The sequence below is a fragment of the Sceloporus occidentalis genome, unplaced genomic scaffold (genome assembly GCF_023333645.1).
Source record: "Sceloporus occidentalis isolate IW3139 unplaced genomic scaffold, rSceOcc1.0.p SCAF_1, whole genome shotgun sequence".
Lineage (NCBI taxonomy): Eukaryota > Metazoa > Chordata > Lepidosauria > Squamata > Phrynosomatidae > Sceloporus > Sceloporus occidentalis.
Window position 1 is genome coordinate 133,052,128 of NW_028316981.1, and position 21,804 is coordinate 133,073,931.

Sequence of the window (21,804 nt, forward strand, 5' to 3'; positions counted from 1 at the left end):
GTAAAAGTAATACTGAAGAAGTTTAAAAACAAGAGCCTGACTGTCTTGAAATGGCCCAGCCATAACCCAAGCTTCAGTCTAACTGAAGATCTGTGGCAAGATTTGAAAGTTGCTGTTTGCTAATATTCTCTAACCTGACAGAGCTGGAACAATTTTGCCAATAATAGACAAACATTAGAGGATTCAGATACACAAAGCTGACAGAGCCTTCTCCAGAACATCTGCAGCTCTACTTGCTGCCAAAGATGCACCAACCAACTATTGACTGTGAAGTGTGAATACTTAAGCAACCAACATGAACTGGCAACAATGTCAATTAAATCCCTTTCAATTCCTAGCTGTAACACAGCAAAATGTGGAAAAAAACCGAGGGGTGAATTCTTCTGTGGGACACTTTTAACTCTGAGAACAAGAACACCAATCACAACTATTTGTTTTTTCCTTATTTAGGTTTGTGCCAAAATAAAAAACATTTTGCACCTTCACAGAGTTGAGAAATGCCCCTAACAAAGGCAGCCTACTTTTCAGTTTTATAGGATGATCTTTATCCCCAAAACTGATACATTCATGGAGGGTGATGTTTTTGTCCACATTTTCCATGCCCAGGTCAGGCTAGGTCCTCACTGATGGGGCAACCCAGCTTACTGTCAGAGGTTCAGGTCTGCAGGGAAGATGAGCTTCTCCACACAATAGGCACCCACAATGAGCTGATACTGGCAGCATTGTCTGCACACTTCTCCCTCCCATCCTGGCTTTGGTCCCATTAAAATGCTATGTGCCCCAAAGGAGCCAGACAAACGTAAAAGTGATAGTACTTTGGCAGGAGTGGAAGTGCAGAGTGGGAAGAAGTCAACATCTCATTTGGCCCAAGGAGCCTCCTGACCTCTTCTGCCCACCTGCTGATGGTCCTCCCTCCCCACCAGCAACAGTATGCAGTTTGTATGCTCAAGGTTCTCCAGTATTTCTAGCCTAATTTGGAGTAAATAGGGACTCTTTTTACTTTAGACAATTACCCTGGAGCATGGATTGGATCCATGTTTTACCCATTTTAACCCTTTGCATTATCTAAATAGATCAGTGCAAGAACAGGGCAGGAACTTTTGTTTTCTCTGTGCGGACACAGCCTTAGTTTCCACATCCTCCAAGCTTGATATTAGTCTTATATGTCTACGGTTAGTGATTGTTTAATATCATTGTAATTAGAGATTGCAATGGACACAAAACAAGGCACTTTAATAAGCTGCTGTGGCTACGTTTCCACTATACAGAAGGCTGCTTACCAATGAATTCTTCCCTCCCGCCCCACTATAATAAAGTATTCAAGATCATAGCTCTCCTTTTTTAATGTGGAACCTTTGTAATGTGCAATGAAGTCATTATTTCTATAATGTTTTCTGTTGTTTTTATTCTGTCAATACAATAAGAAGGCTTGGATTTGTTTCAAGCAGACCGATACACCTCCAGAAGGTCACCAACAGAATGCATTCTGTAAAATACCCCCAAAGGAAGCCCAAAGTTGACAATAGCAAACCAGGTAGAATAGCCATAAAACGATTTCTCTAATCCATTCTCAAACACTGGATGTGCTCCAAATGATGGCATGATCCACAGCTAGAAAGTAATTTGAAAAGAAAACAGGAATCAGAGGATGGTGATCTTAGTTTGGTTGGTATGCATGTGTCTGCTGCCATATGGGGGTCATTTGTATTATTTCAGCTTAATTTAAGTCCTCACTTCCTAAATGACCCTCCCTGTCAGTGGCTACAAAGCATAACAAATCTGGTTCCTTGTAGCATACATTTTCTACTGTAGCTGGTATCTCTAAAAGTGCAAACACCCATTAATGTAGACCCTGTCCCCACATCCCGTATTAAGTACAATTCACATTTGCACGGTGTTGATGAGGATACTTGAAAGCATAAGATTATGCTGCACCATAGATTATGCTTAGTTTTGTTTTCTAGAGCTGCCGAAATCAAGTAGTACATATACGAGTACTGTATGTACTCGTATTTCATACATGTTTTATATACTCATGTATAAGTCTAGAAATTTATGTCCCCAAATTGATCCCCCCAAATTGGATTGACTTACCCATGGGATAATGTAAGTACTGTATTTCAAGTCATCAAAAAAGGAAATCATTCCCTTAGTAGAGCAGCCAAAGCAGGGTGATTAGTTCATTCCAGAAGCACCTAAAAGAAGCATCAACCTCCTCTACTCTCAGTGCTGCTTCTGACCTTTTTGAATGCCTAGGCAGGAAAATGGCAACAATGGCAGTGCCAAGGAGAATTAGGCTTTGAAGGATTGGAATAAAACATTTGTGTATGTTTTCCAGCTTTTCTGGGTTAAAATCAGGCAAAGGTATCACATTAAAGTTAAAGGCTACAACCTGTGCTAACGTAGTTGCCATTTTCTTTGCTTTATCTTTTAATCTTTTTTGACATTTGTGTATTTTCTTAGCTCTTCCTGTGCCTGGTTGCTTCCTCCACACATTGCACCATTTAGTGTGGTTCCCTCATGCATACAGCCTTTAGGATGAGCACAAATAGTTAAGCCTGCTGGAATTTTGTAAGTTATTTGGCATCATTTTCCTTTGCTTTCATCCTTTACATCCTTAGTTACATGCCCCTAAATTTTACCCTTGACTTATCCAGAGGTCATATCAAAATCCATAATTTTGACCCCAAAATCTTATACATGAGGTTGACTTATAGTTGAGTATATACTGTACTTACTATGATGTTGCACATGATTAAGAAGCTGGAGATTTCCTTCAGAGCTTTCCTTTTCCAGTTCAGATGGCTGTAAGTCTGGATGTAGGTCTGTGAGACTCTCTGGATTTCTTGTCTTATCTCTAGATTGTAAACATCTTGGAAACTATCTTCACATTTCTCTTTTTCATTTTTGTCCATCCCCTCATTGGCTGTGGATGGGGCAGGCTCTTGATGGTCTTTGGGTGTGTTCAGGGTTGAGGCAGAACTTTGTGTAGAATGGGCTGGATGGCTGGGACCTTCATTCACCAGTAGTGGCTGCCTGTGGAGCCCCTCAATGATGAAGATGTTCTGGGTGATGCATTGAATGATGAGGCTCACTGAATATGCCAGGATGATGCTGTTCAACAAACCCCTTGGATTACTGGCAACAATTGCTACAATAGAAAAGTAACTGATGCCAATCTGGCCTAAGGCTGTCCCCATAAGCAGGATCACATCAAGGCTTCGGGTTGGGTTTTTCACTGTGTCCAACTCCCTCTCTTCTAAGCCATGGATGATTGTTCCGACTAAAGCCCCTGCTGACATCACAGGTAACAAAAAGATGTAGTAGGAATAGTAGAGTATGAATGCTTGATGGCTAGGAGAGGAACCAGTCGCTTCAATCTGATATACCATGAATGTACAGCTGCCAATGATGATTGCAGATATGCCAAGCAGGGGCCCAAAAATGACTCCATGGACTTTGAACCTTGGCTTGACATGGGCAGAATGGTACTGAGCCATGCGTCGACCCACATTCTTCCACATGACATAGAGCATGGAGCAGCAGATCAAGCAATATTCTGTGTTGAAGGGGTAGAGCAAAATATAGCCTTCTTGGAAAACCTTACAGGCAGTTGTGTTTGGGCATTGGCAGGAACTGGTCCCATTGTCTGCAGCAAAGGGTGGGATGAGAGAGGAGCAAATTTAAAAAGCTACAGAGCCATTTCCATATGAAAGATTTCTTCAAAATCTACTGTGAAATGTTCTGAGATATTAATCCTCAACCTGTTTCAACGAGGCTCCCTCTAACCTGTCAATATTCCTACTAGTCTCATCTTGGAAGATGCAAGAATCTGTTCTTACCATGGACTCTTTCACTCTACACAGTTACAGTGCCATGATTCCAATTTAACTGCCATGGCTGCTGCCTGGGGGTTGCATTTCCACTTTGGTAAGTCACACTCTCTCAGCCTCAGAGGATGGTAATGGCAAACCTCCTCTGAAGAAGCTTGCCAAGAAAACCCTATGATAGAGTCACCATAAGTCCAAAATGACTTGAAGGCATACAACAACAAAGGCAACAACTACTGTACTCAGAATGTAGTTACTGAGGTTTGAACTCAACAGGAATTATGGCAGTATGAAACCCCAGAGGGTGGCAGGATCCTGGCTTTTATTTTGGGCTCTGTCCTACAAAGAAAAGATTTCAGTGTCTTATAGTATATATAACTGTATATTAAAATTTGAAAAAGTCATACTGATCATGCTAAAGTTTGTTCAGATTTTCCTTCCTTAAAATGAGACAATTTTGGCAGCTAATTTTCTGACTGAAAAAGAAAACTGTGAGTCTAGTTTTAGCAAGACAGTATTTTGATTGATTAGCCAAAACAGCATTAAGTTTTTAAAAGCTTCCTCAAGTCCCAGTAGCTGTATAGTATTCTTCAAGTATTCCAGTCCACCTAAACATTAGGAGGAACTTCCTGAAAGTAAGAGCTGTTTGATAGTGGAAGAAGACCCTCCTTTGGAGTGGTGGAGTCTCCTTCTTTGGAGATCTTTAAACAGAGTCTGGACGGCCATCTGTCAGGGATGCTTTGATTATGAATTCCTGCATGGCAGAAAAGGGTTGGACTGAATGGCCCTTGAGGTCTCTTTCAACTCTGATTCTCTGATTCTATGATTCTAGTTTGATGAGACACTAGAGCTCTCTGTTTGATAATCCTAAATGCCCCTCCCTAAACTGCCAATCCCAGGATTTCCTAAAATGCTGCCATGGCAGTTAAAGTGGAACCAGAGTGGGATAACTGTGAATGGGTCTCATGTCACCTCATGACTTTACTCTGTCTGTTTTGTGGTTTTGCCTCTGCCTAAATACTGAAATATTGTAATTAGGACATGGATAGCCCAAGTAACCATTCATTAGACTGCATTGCTTCCAAGATGCCACCATGTGAGGAAGCTGAGCAGATATGAAGAACTATCTTCTCCCTCCACCACATACTGAAGTATGTAACTAAAACCCTATATGTTGAACATCATTTCCTGCCATCAGAAAAAAAAAAAAACCCAAGACTTGGTTCATAAAGGTCCAAAACACACTGCAAAAATAATCCAGTTTGAGAACGCTTTAACTGCCCTGGCTCAATGCTAGGGAATCTTGGGAATTGTAGTTTATTGCGGCACCAGAGCTCTCTGACTGAAAAGGTTAAATGTCTCACCAAACTACAGTTCTCAAAATTCCCTAGCATTGAGCCAGGGCAGTTAAAGTGGTCTCGAACTGGATTACTTCTGCAGTGTGTTTTGGGCCAAAGATATATACTGATAAAGGGAAGAGGAGGGAGGGGAGGCACTTCTTCTTCGTGGTCTCTGCGAATCATACAAATGGGTTGTACTGCGCCTGCGCAGTGCCTTCGGAAACTTCTGGAATCACTAGGCAAAGTACACTTTGCAACATGTTGAAACTTTTTGGCGGTAATCCCGCCCATCCCCTATAAAGCCTCCGTTCCCGCTCTTTTCCCCAGTTCCTTTTTTCCGCCGCGTTAGCTGCCACTAGGAACTTCGCTCTCTGTGTTAGAAAGGAATCACTGGAAATTGACCTCGGACCGTTTTTGACTCTTCTCTGCGACTAGCCCTTGATCTGATTTTGGCATCTAGACCCCGGAACGTGTTTGACCTCGCACCTGCTTCTCCCTCGGACTTGTCTCCTCGCTCGTTGCCGACCCGGACCGCCTGACCTCGCTCTTCGGATCATGCCATCAGTACCCTTTAAAAAGTGCTCCGTGTGTGGGGGTAAGATTCCTGGCCAGGACCCCCATTCCTCTTGCCTCCTGTGTTTGGGAGAGACCCACGTTCCGGCCTCTTGTGCCTTGTGTAAGTCTTTGACTCCTCAAGCGAGGAAAAATCGGGAGACGAGGTTGAAGGCTGCTATCTACACTAAAGTCTTCACCTCAGGGGCGATGTCTTCGGTGGGGGCTTCATCTTCGGCCGCGACTTCCCTACCGACCCTTGCCGAGTCTCCGACTCAGTCGCCACCGGTGGATCCGTCAACCCTCCCCGGGGATGGTCCGTCTGAACCACAGGGCCCGGCTGAACCCATCCCCAAAGCTTCCAAGAAGGATAAAAAGCATAAGAAGGTCCCTAAGGAGAGCCGGACCACCGAGAAGGACTCGAGCTCCCATAAGGGTTCTGCCTCGAGCTCCTCTGTCCCGAAGGCGCCCACTTCTACCACTCCGAAGTCGGGTTCCGCTTCGAGGCCTTCGTCTACTAAGACTTCGAAGTCTACGGGAGCAACTAAACCTCCAACTGGGGCTCACGTGTCATCCAAGAGACCCCGATCTTCTTCTTTGGACGACGACCGTCAGCCGTCTAGACGTCTCTCCCTGGATCGAGGCCAGGAGGACACTCCACAGGCTCGCCCAGAAGACCGTTCTGACTCGGTACGCAGGCACTCGGATGCCGACCGTAGACCGTCGGAGGCCGACTCCCGACCATCAGACCCACGCCTTGCGACCAAAAGAGCTAAGACTTCGACCTCCGGGTCGCATGTCACAGGCACCAGCCGTGGGGACCGCTCTCGTGATCTAGCCTCGGGGTCCCGACCCCTGTCTACCTTCCGGCATGCTCCCGAGGAAGCTGCTCAACTCCTCTCGGAACCGGCTTCCCCTGCGGGCTCCAGGGATGACCGTCGCTCTCCGACTCCAATGCCAACCCGCGTACGTCGAGCCGTCTCTCCATCCCCACCCAGGGACCCTCAGCCTGAGTACTACTACGATTCTGAAACAGGGAGGTACTACAGACTGGTCCCTCAAGAGGATGTGGAGTCCCTCCTCGAACATCGGAGACCGAGACCAAGAGCTTCTTCCAGACCCTCCAGGGTGTCTGCATTTTCACCCCACCGAGTGGAGGCCGCTACCGACCCGGATGTCGTGAACCTCGAGTCGGATGACGAAACGGCTTCCCAGGCCCGTTACCGCCCGAGACACGACTCAATTTCTTCCCGGGACGATGACTATCAGTCGGCCAACCAGGACTTTGCCCAACCGGGTGCGGTGTCCCCCTCCGACGATGTCCGAACCTTCGCGGAGCATGTCATCAAAATGGGCAACGCTCTGGACATCAAGATCTCCCAAGCTGAAGAGGAGGCCTCGGACCCGGTTGAGAGACGGATCCATGGAAGACTGCCCACCCCGCCGGCAATACCTCTTCTTCCCTCCTTGGAGAAGTTAGCCAGGCGTTCTTGGGAGGCCCCTGCATCCACGGCGTCCAACAACAGGAAGGTTGAGTCCCTCTATAGAATCTCTCCACCGACTCCGTCTTGGCTGTTTGGGCACCCCAAGCAAAGCTCAGCCATCGTAGAAGGCTCGCAGCGTGCGTCCACCCCGAAAGCTTCCTTGATGCCATCCGACAAGGAAGCTAAGAAGATCGACGCCCTGGCCAAGAAGGCGTATTTCTCCTCGGCGTTGGGCATGAGAGTGGCAAATTACAACGCGTGCATGGGCGCTTACATACAGTGGCTCATGGAAAAGGTGTCCCCTCTCATTCCGGACTTACCTGATGATTCCCAGGCTATCCTCTCGGAAGTCCGCGACGAGGCCCACTCAATTGGAGGATGGCTTATCACTTCGGCCAGACACGCCACGGACTGCTCCGCTAAGTCTATGGCGGCTGCCATAGCACTCCGCAGGCACGCCTGGCTAAGGTCTTCGGACTTGAACCAGAATGCTCGCTCGACCATCGAAGACATGCCCTTCGACGAGGACGGCCTCTTCCATCGTGAGACGGACGAAAAGCTTAATTTTAAGTACAGGATGAGGACCGCTGCCAAGAAGCACGGTATGTCTTCTTCCCCCCAGTCGTCTTCTCGCAAGCGCTTCACTGCCGTACGCCAGTGGTATGGCCAGGGCCAGAGGCCCTACCAACAAGATAGGCCTTTCCAGCGCCAGGATCAGGGCAGGCAACGCTTCCCGTCCCAGTCTTCCTTCTCCTCGGGCCGTCGGTCGGGGCCCAAATACAAAAAGAATTACAGGAGGCAAGATTCGGACCCGGCTAAGAAGAGGAACTGATGGGACTTAGCGTACTCCGTCGCTTCTACTGCTCCTTTCTTTCTGGACAGACTGAGGCCCTTTTCTAACACCTGGGCCACAATCACCACCAATTCTTGGGCCCTCACCATCGTCTGTAGGGGTTATGCCCTTGAATTTGAGGAGCTCCCACCAACTGGAGCTATTCTGTCCACTCCCCCCTCAGACACCCTTCTCGACGAAGTACGCACCCTTCTCGCCAAAGGCGCCATCTCCATTGTCGATCCCGTCGACGTCCCTAGATGCTTCTTCTCCCGTTATTTTACGGTCCCGAAACCTGATGGGGGAATCAGGCCCATATTGGACCTTAGACAGTTGAATGCTTACCTGTCTTATCGCCGTTTCCGGATGGTAACGCTTGCTTCTATTTTACCTTTGTTGCAGCAGGACCTGTGGTTTGCAACGATAGACTTAAAGGACGCTTACTTCCATGTCAGCATCCGGGAGTCCCACCGCAGGTTTCTGGCGTTCGCCGTCGGGACGGACGTCTACAGATACAACGTCCTCCCCTTCGGCCTATCTACCGCTCCTCGCATCTTCACCAAGTGCATGGCGCCCGTGGTTGCTCACCTACATCGCCGCGGCATGAGAGTCTTCCCGTATCTCGACGACTGGCTCCTCGTGTCCCCCTCACGTCAAGAGCTACAACGACACACCTCAGAGACACTCGAGCTCTTACGGGACCTGGGCCTAGTGGTCAACCTCGAGAAATCTCAGTTGCTTCCCACAAGGCAGATAAAGTTCATCGGGTCCCTCCTCGACTCAAACAGTTGTATGGCCTTTCTGCCTCCGGACCGTTTCCAGGCCTTGGCCCGGGCCGTCAGCAGGTGCACCACCCGAAGGCGGGTTATGGCAAGGGACATTCCGGTGGCATTGGGTCACATGGCGTCGACAACATTTGTCACTCCGTGGTCAAGGCTCCGGGCTCGACCACTGCAGTCATGGTTCCTGTCGGTCTTCGATCTGGAAAGAGACCCCCCTTCCCGCAGACTTACCGTGCCAAGATCAGTCATCCGCTCCCTCCGTTGGTGGCTCGACTGCCGGAACGTCTGCGCCGGCATGCCCTTTTCACCGCCCCAACCAGAGTTGGTGTTGACCACAGACGCATCAGAAGACGGCTGGGGTGCCCACGCCTTAGACCTATGGGCCAAAGGCATCTGGTCCCTGGACGAGAAGACACTCCACATCAACGCATTAGAGCTGTTGGCGGTGGAAAAGGCCTTAAGGGCTTTCGAGTCCTCACTGTCGGGGAAAGTTGTTCAGCTCAGAACAGACAACACCACGGTGATGTACTACCTGAACAAACAAGGTGGCACCAGGTCACGCACCCTCCTAGACATCACACTTCGGCTTTGGGACTGGTGCATAGCCCGGAACATTTTGCTCCAAGCGGTACACTTGCCAGGCACCCAGAACACTCAGGCGGACCTGCTAAGCAGGTCCCCCTCGTCGTGCCACGAGTGGAGGCTCCACCCGGAGACTGTACACGACCTCTTTGCCCGATGGGGAACCCCACAAATAGACCTGTTTGCGACCGTGTACAACTCCCATTGTCCCCAGTTCTGCTCCCGGACGCCGGACGACGACTCCCTCGGGGATGCGTTCGGGTTCCGATGGTCGGGGATAGCACTCTACGCCTTTCCCCCCTTCCCGCTGATCACCAGGACAGTCTCGAAGATGGTTTCGGATTCAGCGGACGCGATCCTGATCACGCCTTGGTGGCCCGGGCAGCCCTGGTTTCCTTGCCTCCTTCACCTCTCTCGAGCCAACTTTCTCCGGCTCGAGCCCAGACCGGATCTCCTCACGGTTCAAGGAGGTCGCGTTCGACACCCGGACATCGAGACCCTTCCCTTGGTGGCGTGGAGAATCCATCCCTAGCCCGGCTACCGGCCTCGGTACGGAAAGTCATCTTGGCTGCCCGGAAACCGGCCACCCAAAAATCCTACAGACTCAAGTGGGACAGGTTTCTTCGGTTCCTGTCTGACAGACGCCTCTCCCTAGCCCAGGTTGATACGCCAGTGGTCCTGGAGTTCCTGATGTCCCTCATCGATGCGGGCCTCTCTACCACATCTGTTAAGTGCTATCTATCTGCTATTTGCTCGTCCTTCCAATTTGATGGGAAGCCCTCCTTTTTTAAAGACCCCCTTGTCAAGGGATTCCTGAGGGGCTGCAATAATTTATACCCCCAGGTCTCGGTCCCGACTCCGGCCTGGAGTCTCGAGACGGTGTTAGGGGCCTTGCAGTCTAAACCATTTGAACCTTTAGCCACCACTGACATTAGACTGTTAACCTGGAAAACAGTGTTTTTGGTGGCTATCACTTCTGCCCGCCGGGCGGGCGAACTTTGTGCCCTGCGTCGGGACCAACCCTTTCTTAGATTCCACTTGGACAAGGTAGTTCTCAGGACAGATATTTCCTTCTTACCCAAGGTTGTTTCCACTTTCCATATGTGCCAGGACATTGTTTTACCAACTCTGGCACCCAGCCCGACTACCGATACCGAGCGGGCCCTCCACTCCCTGGACGTGCGTAGGGCTTTAGCCTTTTACCTGGACAGAACTAGACACTCGAGCCGCTCGGAGAGACTGTTCCAGTGTTACTCGGGGCCGAAAAGAGGACTGCCCGTGTCGGCCCAGAGACTCTCTAAGTGGATTTCGAGTACTATTGCCCTATCTTATGAGCTTTTGGGCAAGCCCTTGCCGACCAGGATCCGCTCCCATGCCACAAGGGCATTAGCGGCCTCTTCTGCTTTCTTGTCTGGTATCCCTTTGGACGAGATTTGCAAGGCTGCCGTGTGGTCTCAGCCCCTAACCTTTATTAAACACTACAGGTTGGACACTAGGGCCAAAAAGGACGCAGCTTTCGGGAGGGCTGTGTTGGTGTCAGGACTACATTGATTGTGTTCGCTGTTGACTATGTTCCATACCGACAGCATCAATATGACTGTTCTCGAATGACTCAATGCTGGGGTTCGAGGTCCTTTTGGGCTTGCCTTTACGAGGTGGGATTTCTTTACAAGTATATAAACAAACCATCAACTCTTATACTTGTTTCAGTTATCTTTATTGTCCATTACTTATTGGTTCACTGATTTCTATGACACTCCCACCTCCACTGACCTTAGCTTGCCAGTCTCAACCCATTTGTATGATTCGCAGAGACCACGAAGAAGAAGGACAGGTTGCTTACCTGTAACGGTATTTCTTCGAGTGGTCATCTGCGAATACATACAAATCCCGCCCATCCTCCCCTCAGTGTCCTGCTCTGATTGGCTCTTTTGTGTCGCCTGCACGGCGGAAAATTGCGGAACTGGGGAAAAGAGCGGGAACGGAGGCTTTATAGGGGATGGGCGGGATTACCGCCAAAAAGTTTCAACATGTTGCAAAGTGTACTTTGCCTAGTGATTCCAGAAGTTTCCGAAGGCACTGCGCAGGCGCAGTACAACCCATTTGTATGTATTCGCAGATGACCACTCGAAGAAATACCGTTACAGGTAAGCAACCTGTCCATCTTCAATCAGCTTGTCTGTGGTTAGATTTCATAACCAAGGTTAACACTTTGTTGTGTGTGGTGTCTTCACAATCACTTGTTGGGCTGTGTGGAAATGTATATGGCTTCTACTTTGTGCATTCTCTCCATTTTACTTCCCCATTTGCTCACATTTTTTAGAAGATGAAGGATGACCCTTGCCTTCAGATTGTTGTACAGTTCGGTTAAGTTCTGATTGAATTTCCCTGTGAACTGAGTCGTTGGTCACTGCTAAGAGCCACAGCAGGAGGTTAGTCGCCAAGGTTAGCATTAGCCCACATCTGTTAAAGAAGAAACATATTTTTGTTATCTGGGCCAATCCCCCCCCCCCCTTACATTCATTCATGGAATTATTGGTATTTGTTTCTCCTCTTCCAGAGCACCATATAAACCCATTATGAAAATAAATATATTGGTAAGGGATCTAGGAATGAGGTGAGCTAAGGAAAGATATTGGAAGTATAATATATATGAAATCCATCCCAGAGCCTGCCTTTATTTATTTATTTATTTATTGGATTTATATCCCATCTTTCCCCCAGGATGGACTCTAAGGAGGCTCCTTCCACAAGTGCCAAGGTCAGTAGCAGAACCAGAGTTCAGCATCCTAAAGAAATATGTTTGTTTATTATCTGCATTTTATCAGTATGTTTTTTTTAAAATATTGTTTACTTACCTTTAAATTTGAATGTACTAATAAAAAAAAGACCATACACACCTCTACCTAGGGCTTTAGAAATGGCTGAAAAATATGAAATTCTTCCCTTCTGTAATAAATCCATACTGATTTAACATATTGGGGTATATATAAGATTCTATGATGGTTTTATTAATATGTAATGCCTTGGGGACATAAAGGGAAAGGGAGTCTTTAAATCTGAAGAATAATGGAAGAAATAATTTTAATGATTCTAGTTTGAAATGGTAGAGGGTAAGCTTTTAAGATGGGAGATGGTGTGGGGCCCTGAATGGTATTTTTCTCCTGTTTTGATCCGGTATTTTCCCCCTGCTTGAAGTCTTAACATTCTTGGTAACTGTATTAAAAATTCCAAGTATTTTGTGTACGTCATACAAAGTTAAATTGGAATTATACTACCTCTAGAGGTAGGGACATACCATTTTCTGATTTACCTTTATAACCAGACATGTTCATACTGAGATATTTATAGGGAAATAGATGTGACAGAAAATATGTCACAGACAGGGTGTCAGGGAGGTACAGCAGATGGAACATACCAAGGTTACAAGAATACTATCCCAAAGGTATTAACAAGTTGCAACATACAATAATGAGAGATACCAAGATGGTAAAGGTTCTGGAAACCAAGCTATGGTTTGAGGTATCGTTGAACTGGGTTTAATCTGGAGAAAAGAAGACTGAGAGGTGACATGATAGTCATATACAAATGTCTGAAGGGCTGTCAAATGGAAGATGGAATAAGCTTGTTTTCTGTTGCCCTGGGGTAAGACTGGAAGTAATGGATTGAAATTTCAAAAAAGGATCTAAATATTAGGAAGAGCATCCTATGATAAGATTGTTGTGGAATTGGTAGCTAATGTGATGATCACTTTGAGGTTTTTAAACTGAGGAGAGATGACCAATTGTCAGAGATCCTTTAGTGGTAGATCCCTGCATTAGCAGTTCTACAAATATGTCTGGGGAAAAGGGAGCATATAAACATAATAAATAAATAAAATTAAGACAAGTATTTGCAGAAAGGAGCTCAAATACCTCCTTGAATGCTTATATGGAGGTCTGGAGCAAACAGCTTGCTTCAATGTGAAGTCGAAGGCTTTCATGTTGGAATCTATAGTTTATTGTGGTTTTTTCGGGCTGTGTGGCTGTGTTTTGGAAGAGTTTATTCCTGACATTTTGCCTGCATCTGTGGCTGGTATCCTCAGATAAATTCTTTGCGGATGCCAGCCACAGATGCAGGCGAATCATCAGGAATAAAATTTTCCAGAACATGGAAAACCCATAAAACTTGCTTTAATCCTGTGAACCACTTCTTCTCTTTTACTCTGTTCTAGGGGTGTTGGTCAGGAGCTTACCTTGGGGCAAGATAGGGGCTTCCATGATTGCTTGAACATGTTTCCCTTATCTGTTCCAGAATCTCTGGTGGGGAATGGATGGTGCTCATGCCACTTTAGGAGAGAAAGAAGGTTCCTTCCCTCTGCCTTATTCTTCATCTACCCCTTGCTTTAAGGAAGAAAATGGTGGTGGTCGGGGAACATGGTCTTCTTCAGCACCCCCAAGGTTGTGCAAAGGATTGCTTCAATTCTGTAGAAAGCTTCAGTGATTTTTAGGGTGAGCACAGGAATTCTTAGTATTTCTGCTGCTGCTGTTACTACTATTATCACATAGTTCCGTCTTGGGAGGCTGTTCCATGGACACAACAGGTTTATCTGAGTCTCTTCTTCATGCACACTTAAGTGGCTAACCATCACAATGGTGCTTCTTCCCAGGTGGCACTCCCACTCTTTAACAAATTCTCCCCAGGTAGGTCTGCTTGCCTCCATCTCTGTGCCACACTTTCAGGAGACCATTAAGTCACTTCTGTCTAGGAGGGCATATTTAGGTTGTAATTGGGCAGTGCATGCATATATGTGGTATGCTGCTGTTTCATCTGGATCGTTAGTTGTAATTTTAGCTATGTTTTATATTATTGTAAAAAATGATGAATTTGTAATTTACATTTGTCTTGCACTACTTTTGGTCCTGATAATGACCATGTTGGTTGGGGATCTGGGAGTTGTAGTTCAAATAATTAATCTTTCCTTGCTCAGGATAGAAGGATAGTAGATTTTGATGCTGCTTTTGTTCTCCTACCTGGTGAGGTTGGGTTGAACTTGAGTACAGTCCTTTGCATGACACCATATAAAGTAAGTCTGAAATCAATGTAAAGGGTAGAATTAGTGTGGTGTCTAGCTTGCAAACAGTCTTGTGCTTCCTGAAATAGTTCAGTAAGTATTTCTAGATCAAGGAAGAGTTTGGAACTATGGTACACTAATACGTTTGTAGCCAAGGGTCCGTTTAGGGGAATTTTATTATTATTGTTATTAGCTCAAATATTGCAAGAGGGGGCTGGCTACAAGAGCCCACCAAGATCGCCCTCCCGATATTTATACGGAGTAGACCAGGGCCTCCCAATAAATGGAGCTGAGACAGACTTCTAGAATTAATAACCAATTTATTTATAAGGGGAAAAACACATACGATTCACTAGCATACACACACACATATACAAGGCTCAGGAAAAGCATAGGTTAGCATGGAATAGGATTTTAGGCATCACTGGGGTGATACGTACCAGAATGTAGACTCCCTCCAGGAATCCAAATGGAATATGATGAGGATGGCATGAGGCTCAGCCATGGAATGACTGGCCAGGAGCCAGGAGCCAGGAGCCAGGTCAGGGTTCAAGGGGACAGAGCTTCCCCCTGAAGTCCAGACTGGCCCAGTGAACAAGCAAATCTGGGAGTATTTATAGGCAAAATCTTGCTTCTGGCAAAGGTGCTTGATGGTGAGAACAAAGGTGTTGAATTACTTGCTTTTCACCTGGATGTCCCTGTCTGATTGTCTTAGTGGTCTTAAGCTGCTCGGACAACAGACCTGGGGAGGGGGCAAGAGCCTCAGGCAAGGCAAACATTTGCTCTTCCTGGTCATATGATAATCCTCTTATGCGACTCTCTAGATATGATGATGTGGGTGCCCCTCAGGGGTGTATGTACATGTCCTCATGCCTTGCTGGCAATGGTGGACAGGCTGTTAGAGTTCATCTAGGGGTCATTAAGGGTTATCATTTATACCAAAATATATATGGAGCAGCATGGGTAACACGTACTATAGTTGTATCCCAGAGGTAAAATTACTTTTCTTAGTATGCCTCACTTATGGATTAAGAAGTGGGCCTCTTCTGTACTCAGATACAAATACTCAAATATAAAATAATTAGATACACCCCAACAGCAATTCTGCATGTTGCATACATGTAGGTAGCAAGAATTTTGCTTTCCCATCCATATGCTGTTTTGCATGGTGAGCTGGGATCAACTTTGGTGTCTTCCATCTTCTCTCTCCTGTTCAGAACCCGTGCTTACTGATCAGCACACAGGAGTTTTGCTCATGCTAGCAAGCTGTAAGTGAAAAGAGGAATGAAGAACTGGGAAGGGGAAATGCAGCTGCTTTTTTCTCCTGTAAATTTAAAGCAACAAAGGCCCTTTTAAGAGGAAGCATGGAAGCTTTTCCTACTAGGCAAAATAGGAGAAGCCAGTGGTGTCGGTAGGGTTGATGCCACTTAGTGCAGTAACTCATGGTGTCATTCCCCCATTGACCTGTTCCCATATTACACTGTACAGAATCCTTGATAATGTTTTCTGTACTAATGCTACTCATAAACCATAATTTCTGTATTTCATAAACCATGATTCCTGAATCTAATGGCAATAGGTATGATGTAAACAAATAGCAAAATTAAAAGTATACCTTTAAGTTACAATACCATACACACAGCCTGAGTGTATTTAGATGTACATAGTTTTATGTGGTTAAAGGGAAAATTGATAAGGTGATGTTTTTAAATAAAAATGTAAAAGAATTTAAAATTATTTTTTTAAACTGAAAATTTAATTTTTTTGAAAAAAATATTTTTTAAAAAACTTGGGGCCTCTCCTTTCTCCTCCCACTGAGCCATGCCCACCATTCTTCAGCATTTTAAAGGGACACAGGTGAACATCACAGCTTGTTTCTGCCAAAAGGGATGTTTGGGGAGCTGTGTCACCTAGTGCATCCCATGCCCTCTGCACCCCCACCCCTGGGAGAAGCCCGAGTCCTATTGTTTGTCTGTTCCAAACAGAGTAGACCCTTTGGATCAATTGAATTTACCTCTGTGTTGATTTATTGTACAACCATGAGGCTCTTTCATACTATATAAAGTACATATAGTGGTACGATTCTTTTTAAATTGCCATGGCAATTTCCTGTGGAATCCTGAGATTGGTAGCAGCCAGGGCTGCTGAAGTTGAATTACAGTGCTATAACTGCACAGTGTGAAAATGAATTCAGTGGTTCTTCTCTAACTGGAACTGCCCCAAAAGGTTCAGATCTGAGAGTCCTGGCTGCAGGGCCTTTAAAGATAAACAATTTATTATAGCACCAGTCTGTCTGTATGTGTACAATATTTATTACAAAGTGATCTCTGAACTACCCTTTTGTTACTTGGAGATAACCTATCTCTGATTTTTTCCCTTTCAACATGCTGTAGATAAAGTTGGCCAGTAGCAAAAAGCAATACCTGAATGCAGATGAAGAGAATTTCTATGGACGGGAAAAAGAGTGTGATCTGGGATTTGCAGTGAAAGTGAATAACATCATAGCCAATCTGGAACATGTTCAGGAGCACACTGCAGACTCCAAACAGAACTAGAGATCCTGTAGGATGAACACATAGATCAGCTATATTTTGTTAAAACCAAGCTAATCGCAATTTTTTAAAAAATGGCGTCTTTTAGCAAACTAAGCATAGGCCAACAGAGAATTGCACCCAAGAAAACTGTGATTATTCCTAGAATCTACAGTATTTGTTCAGTTGTGATTAGTTGGTATCTTATCTGTAATTTTTTATTAGCTTTCTAATGATCAAATACTCGTTTGTCTTCCACTTGTCAACCTAGTCCACAGTTAAAAATCCCTGTATGACAGATGCAATTTAAAAACAAAACAAAACAATAAAACTAAAAACAAATCTTGCAGAGAAACAGGCAGGAGGTGCCTATTTAAAATCTAGAAGATTAGAGGTGGGGGAACTTTATCTATAAATAAGGCTTGACAGTCACAGTAGACCAGCAATGGGGTGACATGTTGGACAAGATAACAGCTGAAAGGCTACAGGCTCTCTCTATGAATGCTGTGAGTCTTGTTAACCTGGGTGTAGAGGAATGGGATTTTTTTTAAAACTAAGATCTTTTAACAAAATTCTTCTCTGATTTTTTTTTAAAGAGTCAGTTTCTATAGTACTTTATCCTCCTCCATATCCCAGCTGATTGGATTCTGGTAACAGTTCACATATTTCAGTTCAAAATAGTGTATCTCACGATCTCATTATATAACAAATGAGTTGTGGACATATATTAGCAGTATAGAGAGCTCAATTTGCATACAAAGACTGGCCAAGCTTCCTTTGCCATAGCAGTGGGAATTATAGGGCTCTCTGAAGCTTTATTGGACTGTGGTTGTCAACGTTCCTTACCATAGGTTATGCTGTCTAGGACTGATAGAACATGCAGCCCATCACTGTCAGTCTGATCATGTAATTCCACTCCAACTTAATGCAGCATTTTGCACAAGGTGGAATGTTAGGTGGGAGGGTTGACTACCTTTTATTGCAGTAGGTTTTCTCTGCCTTTTAATAGCTGCATTACACATATTCAAGAGGGGTATATTGTCCTAGCTGTGGGAAGCACTGATGAGCAATAATGCTTCACTCTATAAATTTCTGGATACTGTACAGTTTGTAAACATGGTTTATGTCTTTGAAACACACCACAAGGCTATATCAATGGCCCTGGAAGGGATGCTGCTTAGATGTGGTCTATGCCTGCATGCCAGGCCTGGCACATTGCAAAGAAGATGCAGGGAGAGGCAGTGCTTACCTTTGACCCAGACTGGCCCTGCATGAGGATCTTGATGCAAGATTGCATGTGGCTTCCGCCTAGTGAAAAGCAAATAGTATGCTATCCAAATTAAAGCCAGGATCTTGAGAATGGAGAGGAAAATCCAGACATCTTCCACCGTAATGGCAACCTGGTTAAAAATCATGCTACAGATGAAAGCACTGCCTAAAAACACCACATTCATGGCCATCAGTCCTGAGAAAAGCTGGCCAGCCTTCTGGGTCTGTTTGTCCCTGCGCAAGAGGGAAGAGCAGTGCCGCTGGAGCCATGATTTGTCTTGGTGGGTCTTCTGGCTCCTCAGTTGGCTGGGGCCTGACTTCTCTCTTCTTCCAACTTTCTCCTCTTGCTGGGGCTGATGTCCCTGCCATGTTCCTTCTTTGCTTTCCATGGTGGAGCTGCTCTTTGCCATTGGATTGCTGGTAGGAATGAGTGTTGGCTTCTAGTCTGTCTATTAAGAGAAACCAAAGTCCATTTACAAAAGGGTGGGTAATTTGTGGACCCCCTGAAGGGCAACTCCTAGGATTCCTAACCATTAGCTTTGTTGGCTAGGGATTCTCGGCGTTGCAGTCTTCCAACATCTCTGAGGGAGGAACATGATTCCCATATAGGTGCAGGGTCAAGAAGTTGCTGTCAGATTAGATTTGACCACCCACTGCATGGACCCTAGGCCAGGGGGAGCTCAACCCCCCCCCATGCAGGGGGTGAACCCCCCTCCCCAAATGATAAGATGGATTTGGACAGCCAAGACTTTTATGTAGTTGACTTCTCTCAGGAGTTATCACTCAGATGCACACTAGCATCATTTTGCTATTGCTTTCATAATACTTTGGACATTCTTAGCCTATAAATCTCCACTGTGTTTTCCTGTGTAGTTGGGGCAAAGCTACATGCAATATGAAAAACAATATCTCAACATCAGCATCACCAGTGAAAAATGGCAGAAACCTATGTCTGTCTGCTAAAAAATAAGCTCCATATGGGTAGAGAAAAATACTATAGTGGAATAGCTATACATAGAATCATAGAATCATAGAACTGGAAGAGACCACAAGGGCCATAGTCCAATCCCTGCCATGCAGGAACTCTCAATCAAAGCATCCCTGAAAGATGGCCATTCAGCTTTTGGTTAAAGATATCCAAGGAGGGAGACTCCACCACTTTCTGAGGGAGTGTGTTCACTGTCAAACAGCTCTTACGGTCAATAAGTTCCTCCTAATGTTGAGGTGGAATCTCTTTTCCTGTAGTTTGCACCCATTGTTCCATGTTCCAGTCTCTAGAGCAGTAGAAAACAAGTTTGCTCCACCCTCCATGTGACACCCTTTCAAAAACTTAAACAGGGCTAACATATTACCCCTTAACTATTTCTTCTCCAGGCTAAACATACCCAATTCACTCATAAATTGAACTTTTCACTCATATATTCTGTGGGCATGTGCTAAGTGAATACAAAATTGCAATCTAATGGATGGATCATTCACTTTTCTTGATGAATACACATCTGCACATTCTTCCTATATATGCCCACTTTCCTCCACTCTGAAGGGTGACTAGAGGTATAGTTCCTCTAGTTTAAAAAGTTGTACAGACTAGAAAGATTTTTTTTTCTTTGCAAGTGCCTATATTTGACAACTACCACAATTCTGATTTTCTTAACTGCTAAAAGCAAAGTTGTTTGATCCTCCTTTGGGGCCTGGGGCGCTTTTGCACTATACAGTTATAGAATTTTGATTCCACTTTAATGGTCATGGGGACATCTTATGGAATTTGAGATTTGGAGTTTGGACAGACTCAGAGTCTAGGGGAATTAAACTGGAATCAAAACACTATAACTATGTAGTGGGAAAGGACACCTGGTCTTCTTTGGATCAACACTTTAATCACTCTAAAACCAAATCACTAAAATGGTGATTATGTCACTGATACAAGCCACTTAGATAAAGGCATAAACCTAAATCCATCACTGGCATCTTGTGTCTAACAGCCCTCCATGGTGATGGTGATCCTCTTCAAGGAAGTAGAAAACTGAGTGCCCCCTTAAATTTGCAAGTGTCCAATAGATACAAATGTTTCCCTGGACAGCTTATCTGTTACGTAAAGAGGACATAGCCAAAGAAATGAGTTAGACATTGCATTTTTAATTGTGCCTCTAAACCTTGGATCTTTATTTGAGTTTTGTCTGGGATCTATATATGCTCACAAATCAGGGTATCCATACCTCATCACACAGCCAGGCATGACCTTTTGAGAGCACAGCATGAAAAAAAAGATGGACCCATTAACCAAAAGTAGCCACCAAGGGGCTTAAAGGGAGCCATGTGCAAATGATGTTTCAGTGAAGCTACTGTTTACCTGGGTGCTTAGATAAATGCACAGTGCTTAAAACCCATCCCACACCTTCAGGCTAAATGTCCCAGTCCATCGGGGTGTGTCCCTAGTGTTAACAGTGTCCACATATTTAGGACTGGCATAACCCCCTAATTTGTTACAGAGATTGATCAAAACCCCCGATGACTGCTGTGTGCTCAAGGAGCAGATTAAGACACAGAATATTCAGGATTGATTCAACCCATCTAGAAATCCTCCAATAATATTTTAAAAAGATCATTGAGATGCATTTTCCTTCTTGCCATAAAGCTCCCCAGAATGCAATCCATTTCAAATACTACCTAGGCTTGTGAGCCAAGGTTAAATACTCCAGCAACAGAGTAGGAACAGAAAGGTGAGTTTATAGAATGTTATAGCCTTCTTCTTACCTCAGGAGTGATCACTGGCCACTTCTTCAGTGAACTAGAAGCATCTAGACACTGGCTGGCTGTCCTACATCTTTTGGGGAAACAGAGATTAAAAACCAGGCAACCAAAAAATCCATTTCATTTCCAGGACTGAGACGTTCCTTCTTCTCAGAAGGTGCAACAAGTAGGCTAAGGCAGAGAACCTGGTGATAGAAAGTCCTATGTGCATTGATTTCCCCCCTTGTTTACTTTGGGGAGAGTCCTGTCATTATATTAATTATCAGGCTGAAAGGCTCATTAGCCTTGGAGTCCAACCGATAGGAATAAATTACCTTCTTATGCACCTGCCTGCCAAGTCCATGTCAACAGCTTTCAACTACAGTACAGGATGTGCTGAGTGCAAAACCACAAACTTTCATGACTAATGTTACCGAGGAGGTTGCAATTTGACTGGCATGAGGAGCCCCAGAACTGGCCACACTCTTGGCAAACTGGAAGAGCTCAGATCAGTCAATATGACTTGCCATGCATGGCTGAGCCCAGTGTTCCTCAAATGTTTGCAAGCTTCCTTGGTTCTCTTCCATTTTTGCAAAGCCCTTTGTAATTGCTGAGTTGGGGGACCTGTATGCCTCAATATGTTCATGAACTGCTCTTCCCATCATGCCTCAACATTGCTCAGGCTAGCTGGGGTGGATGGAAATTAGAAGTAGAATCCAACCATAAGTGAAGGCATGCAGGTTTTCCAGCCTGGGCAAGATGTTATTCAAACAATGGGTGCTTTGCAATTGTTGTGTGCCTTTAAGTTGTTTCTGATTT

At 45.2% G+C, this 21,804-nt stretch overlaps 1 protein-coding gene across 1 annotated transcript; it reads right to left on the bottom strand.

The window, feature by feature from the left end:
• Positions 1-1,414: 1,414 nt before the first annotated feature.
• Positions 1,415-21,152, bottom strand: OTOP3 (otopetrin 3). The gene is made up of 7 exons (XM_089536732.1): positions 21,010-21,152; positions 18,236-18,704; positions 16,879-17,015; positions 14,415-14,473; positions 11,717-11,865; positions 2,739-3,649; positions 1,415-1,611 (listed from the first exon to the last, which is right to left on the bottom strand). Exons 2-7 carry the CDS (start codon positions 18,663-18,665, stop codon positions 1,441-1,443), a joined length of 1,857 nt encoding a protein of 618 aa, XP_089392858.1. The 5' UTR covers positions 18,666-18,704; positions 21,010-21,152; the 3' UTR covers positions 1,415-1,440.
• Between the last annotated feature and the right edge of the window lie 652 nt (positions 21,153-21,804).

Coding starts and splice junctions, on each gene's coding strand:
- OTOP3 (XM_089536732.1), bottom strand. CDS start 18,665: ATGGCAAAGAGCAGCTCCACCATGGAAAGCAAAGAAGGAACATGGCAG. Junction 3,650..11,716: donor TCCTTCATCTTCTAAAAAAT/GTGAGCAAATGG, acceptor CCTTTGCTGCAG/ACAATGGGACCAGTTCCTGC. Junction 1,612..2,738: donor TAATCATGTGCAACATCATA/GTAAGTACAGTA, acceptor ATTACTTTCTAG/CTGTGGATCATGCCATCATT.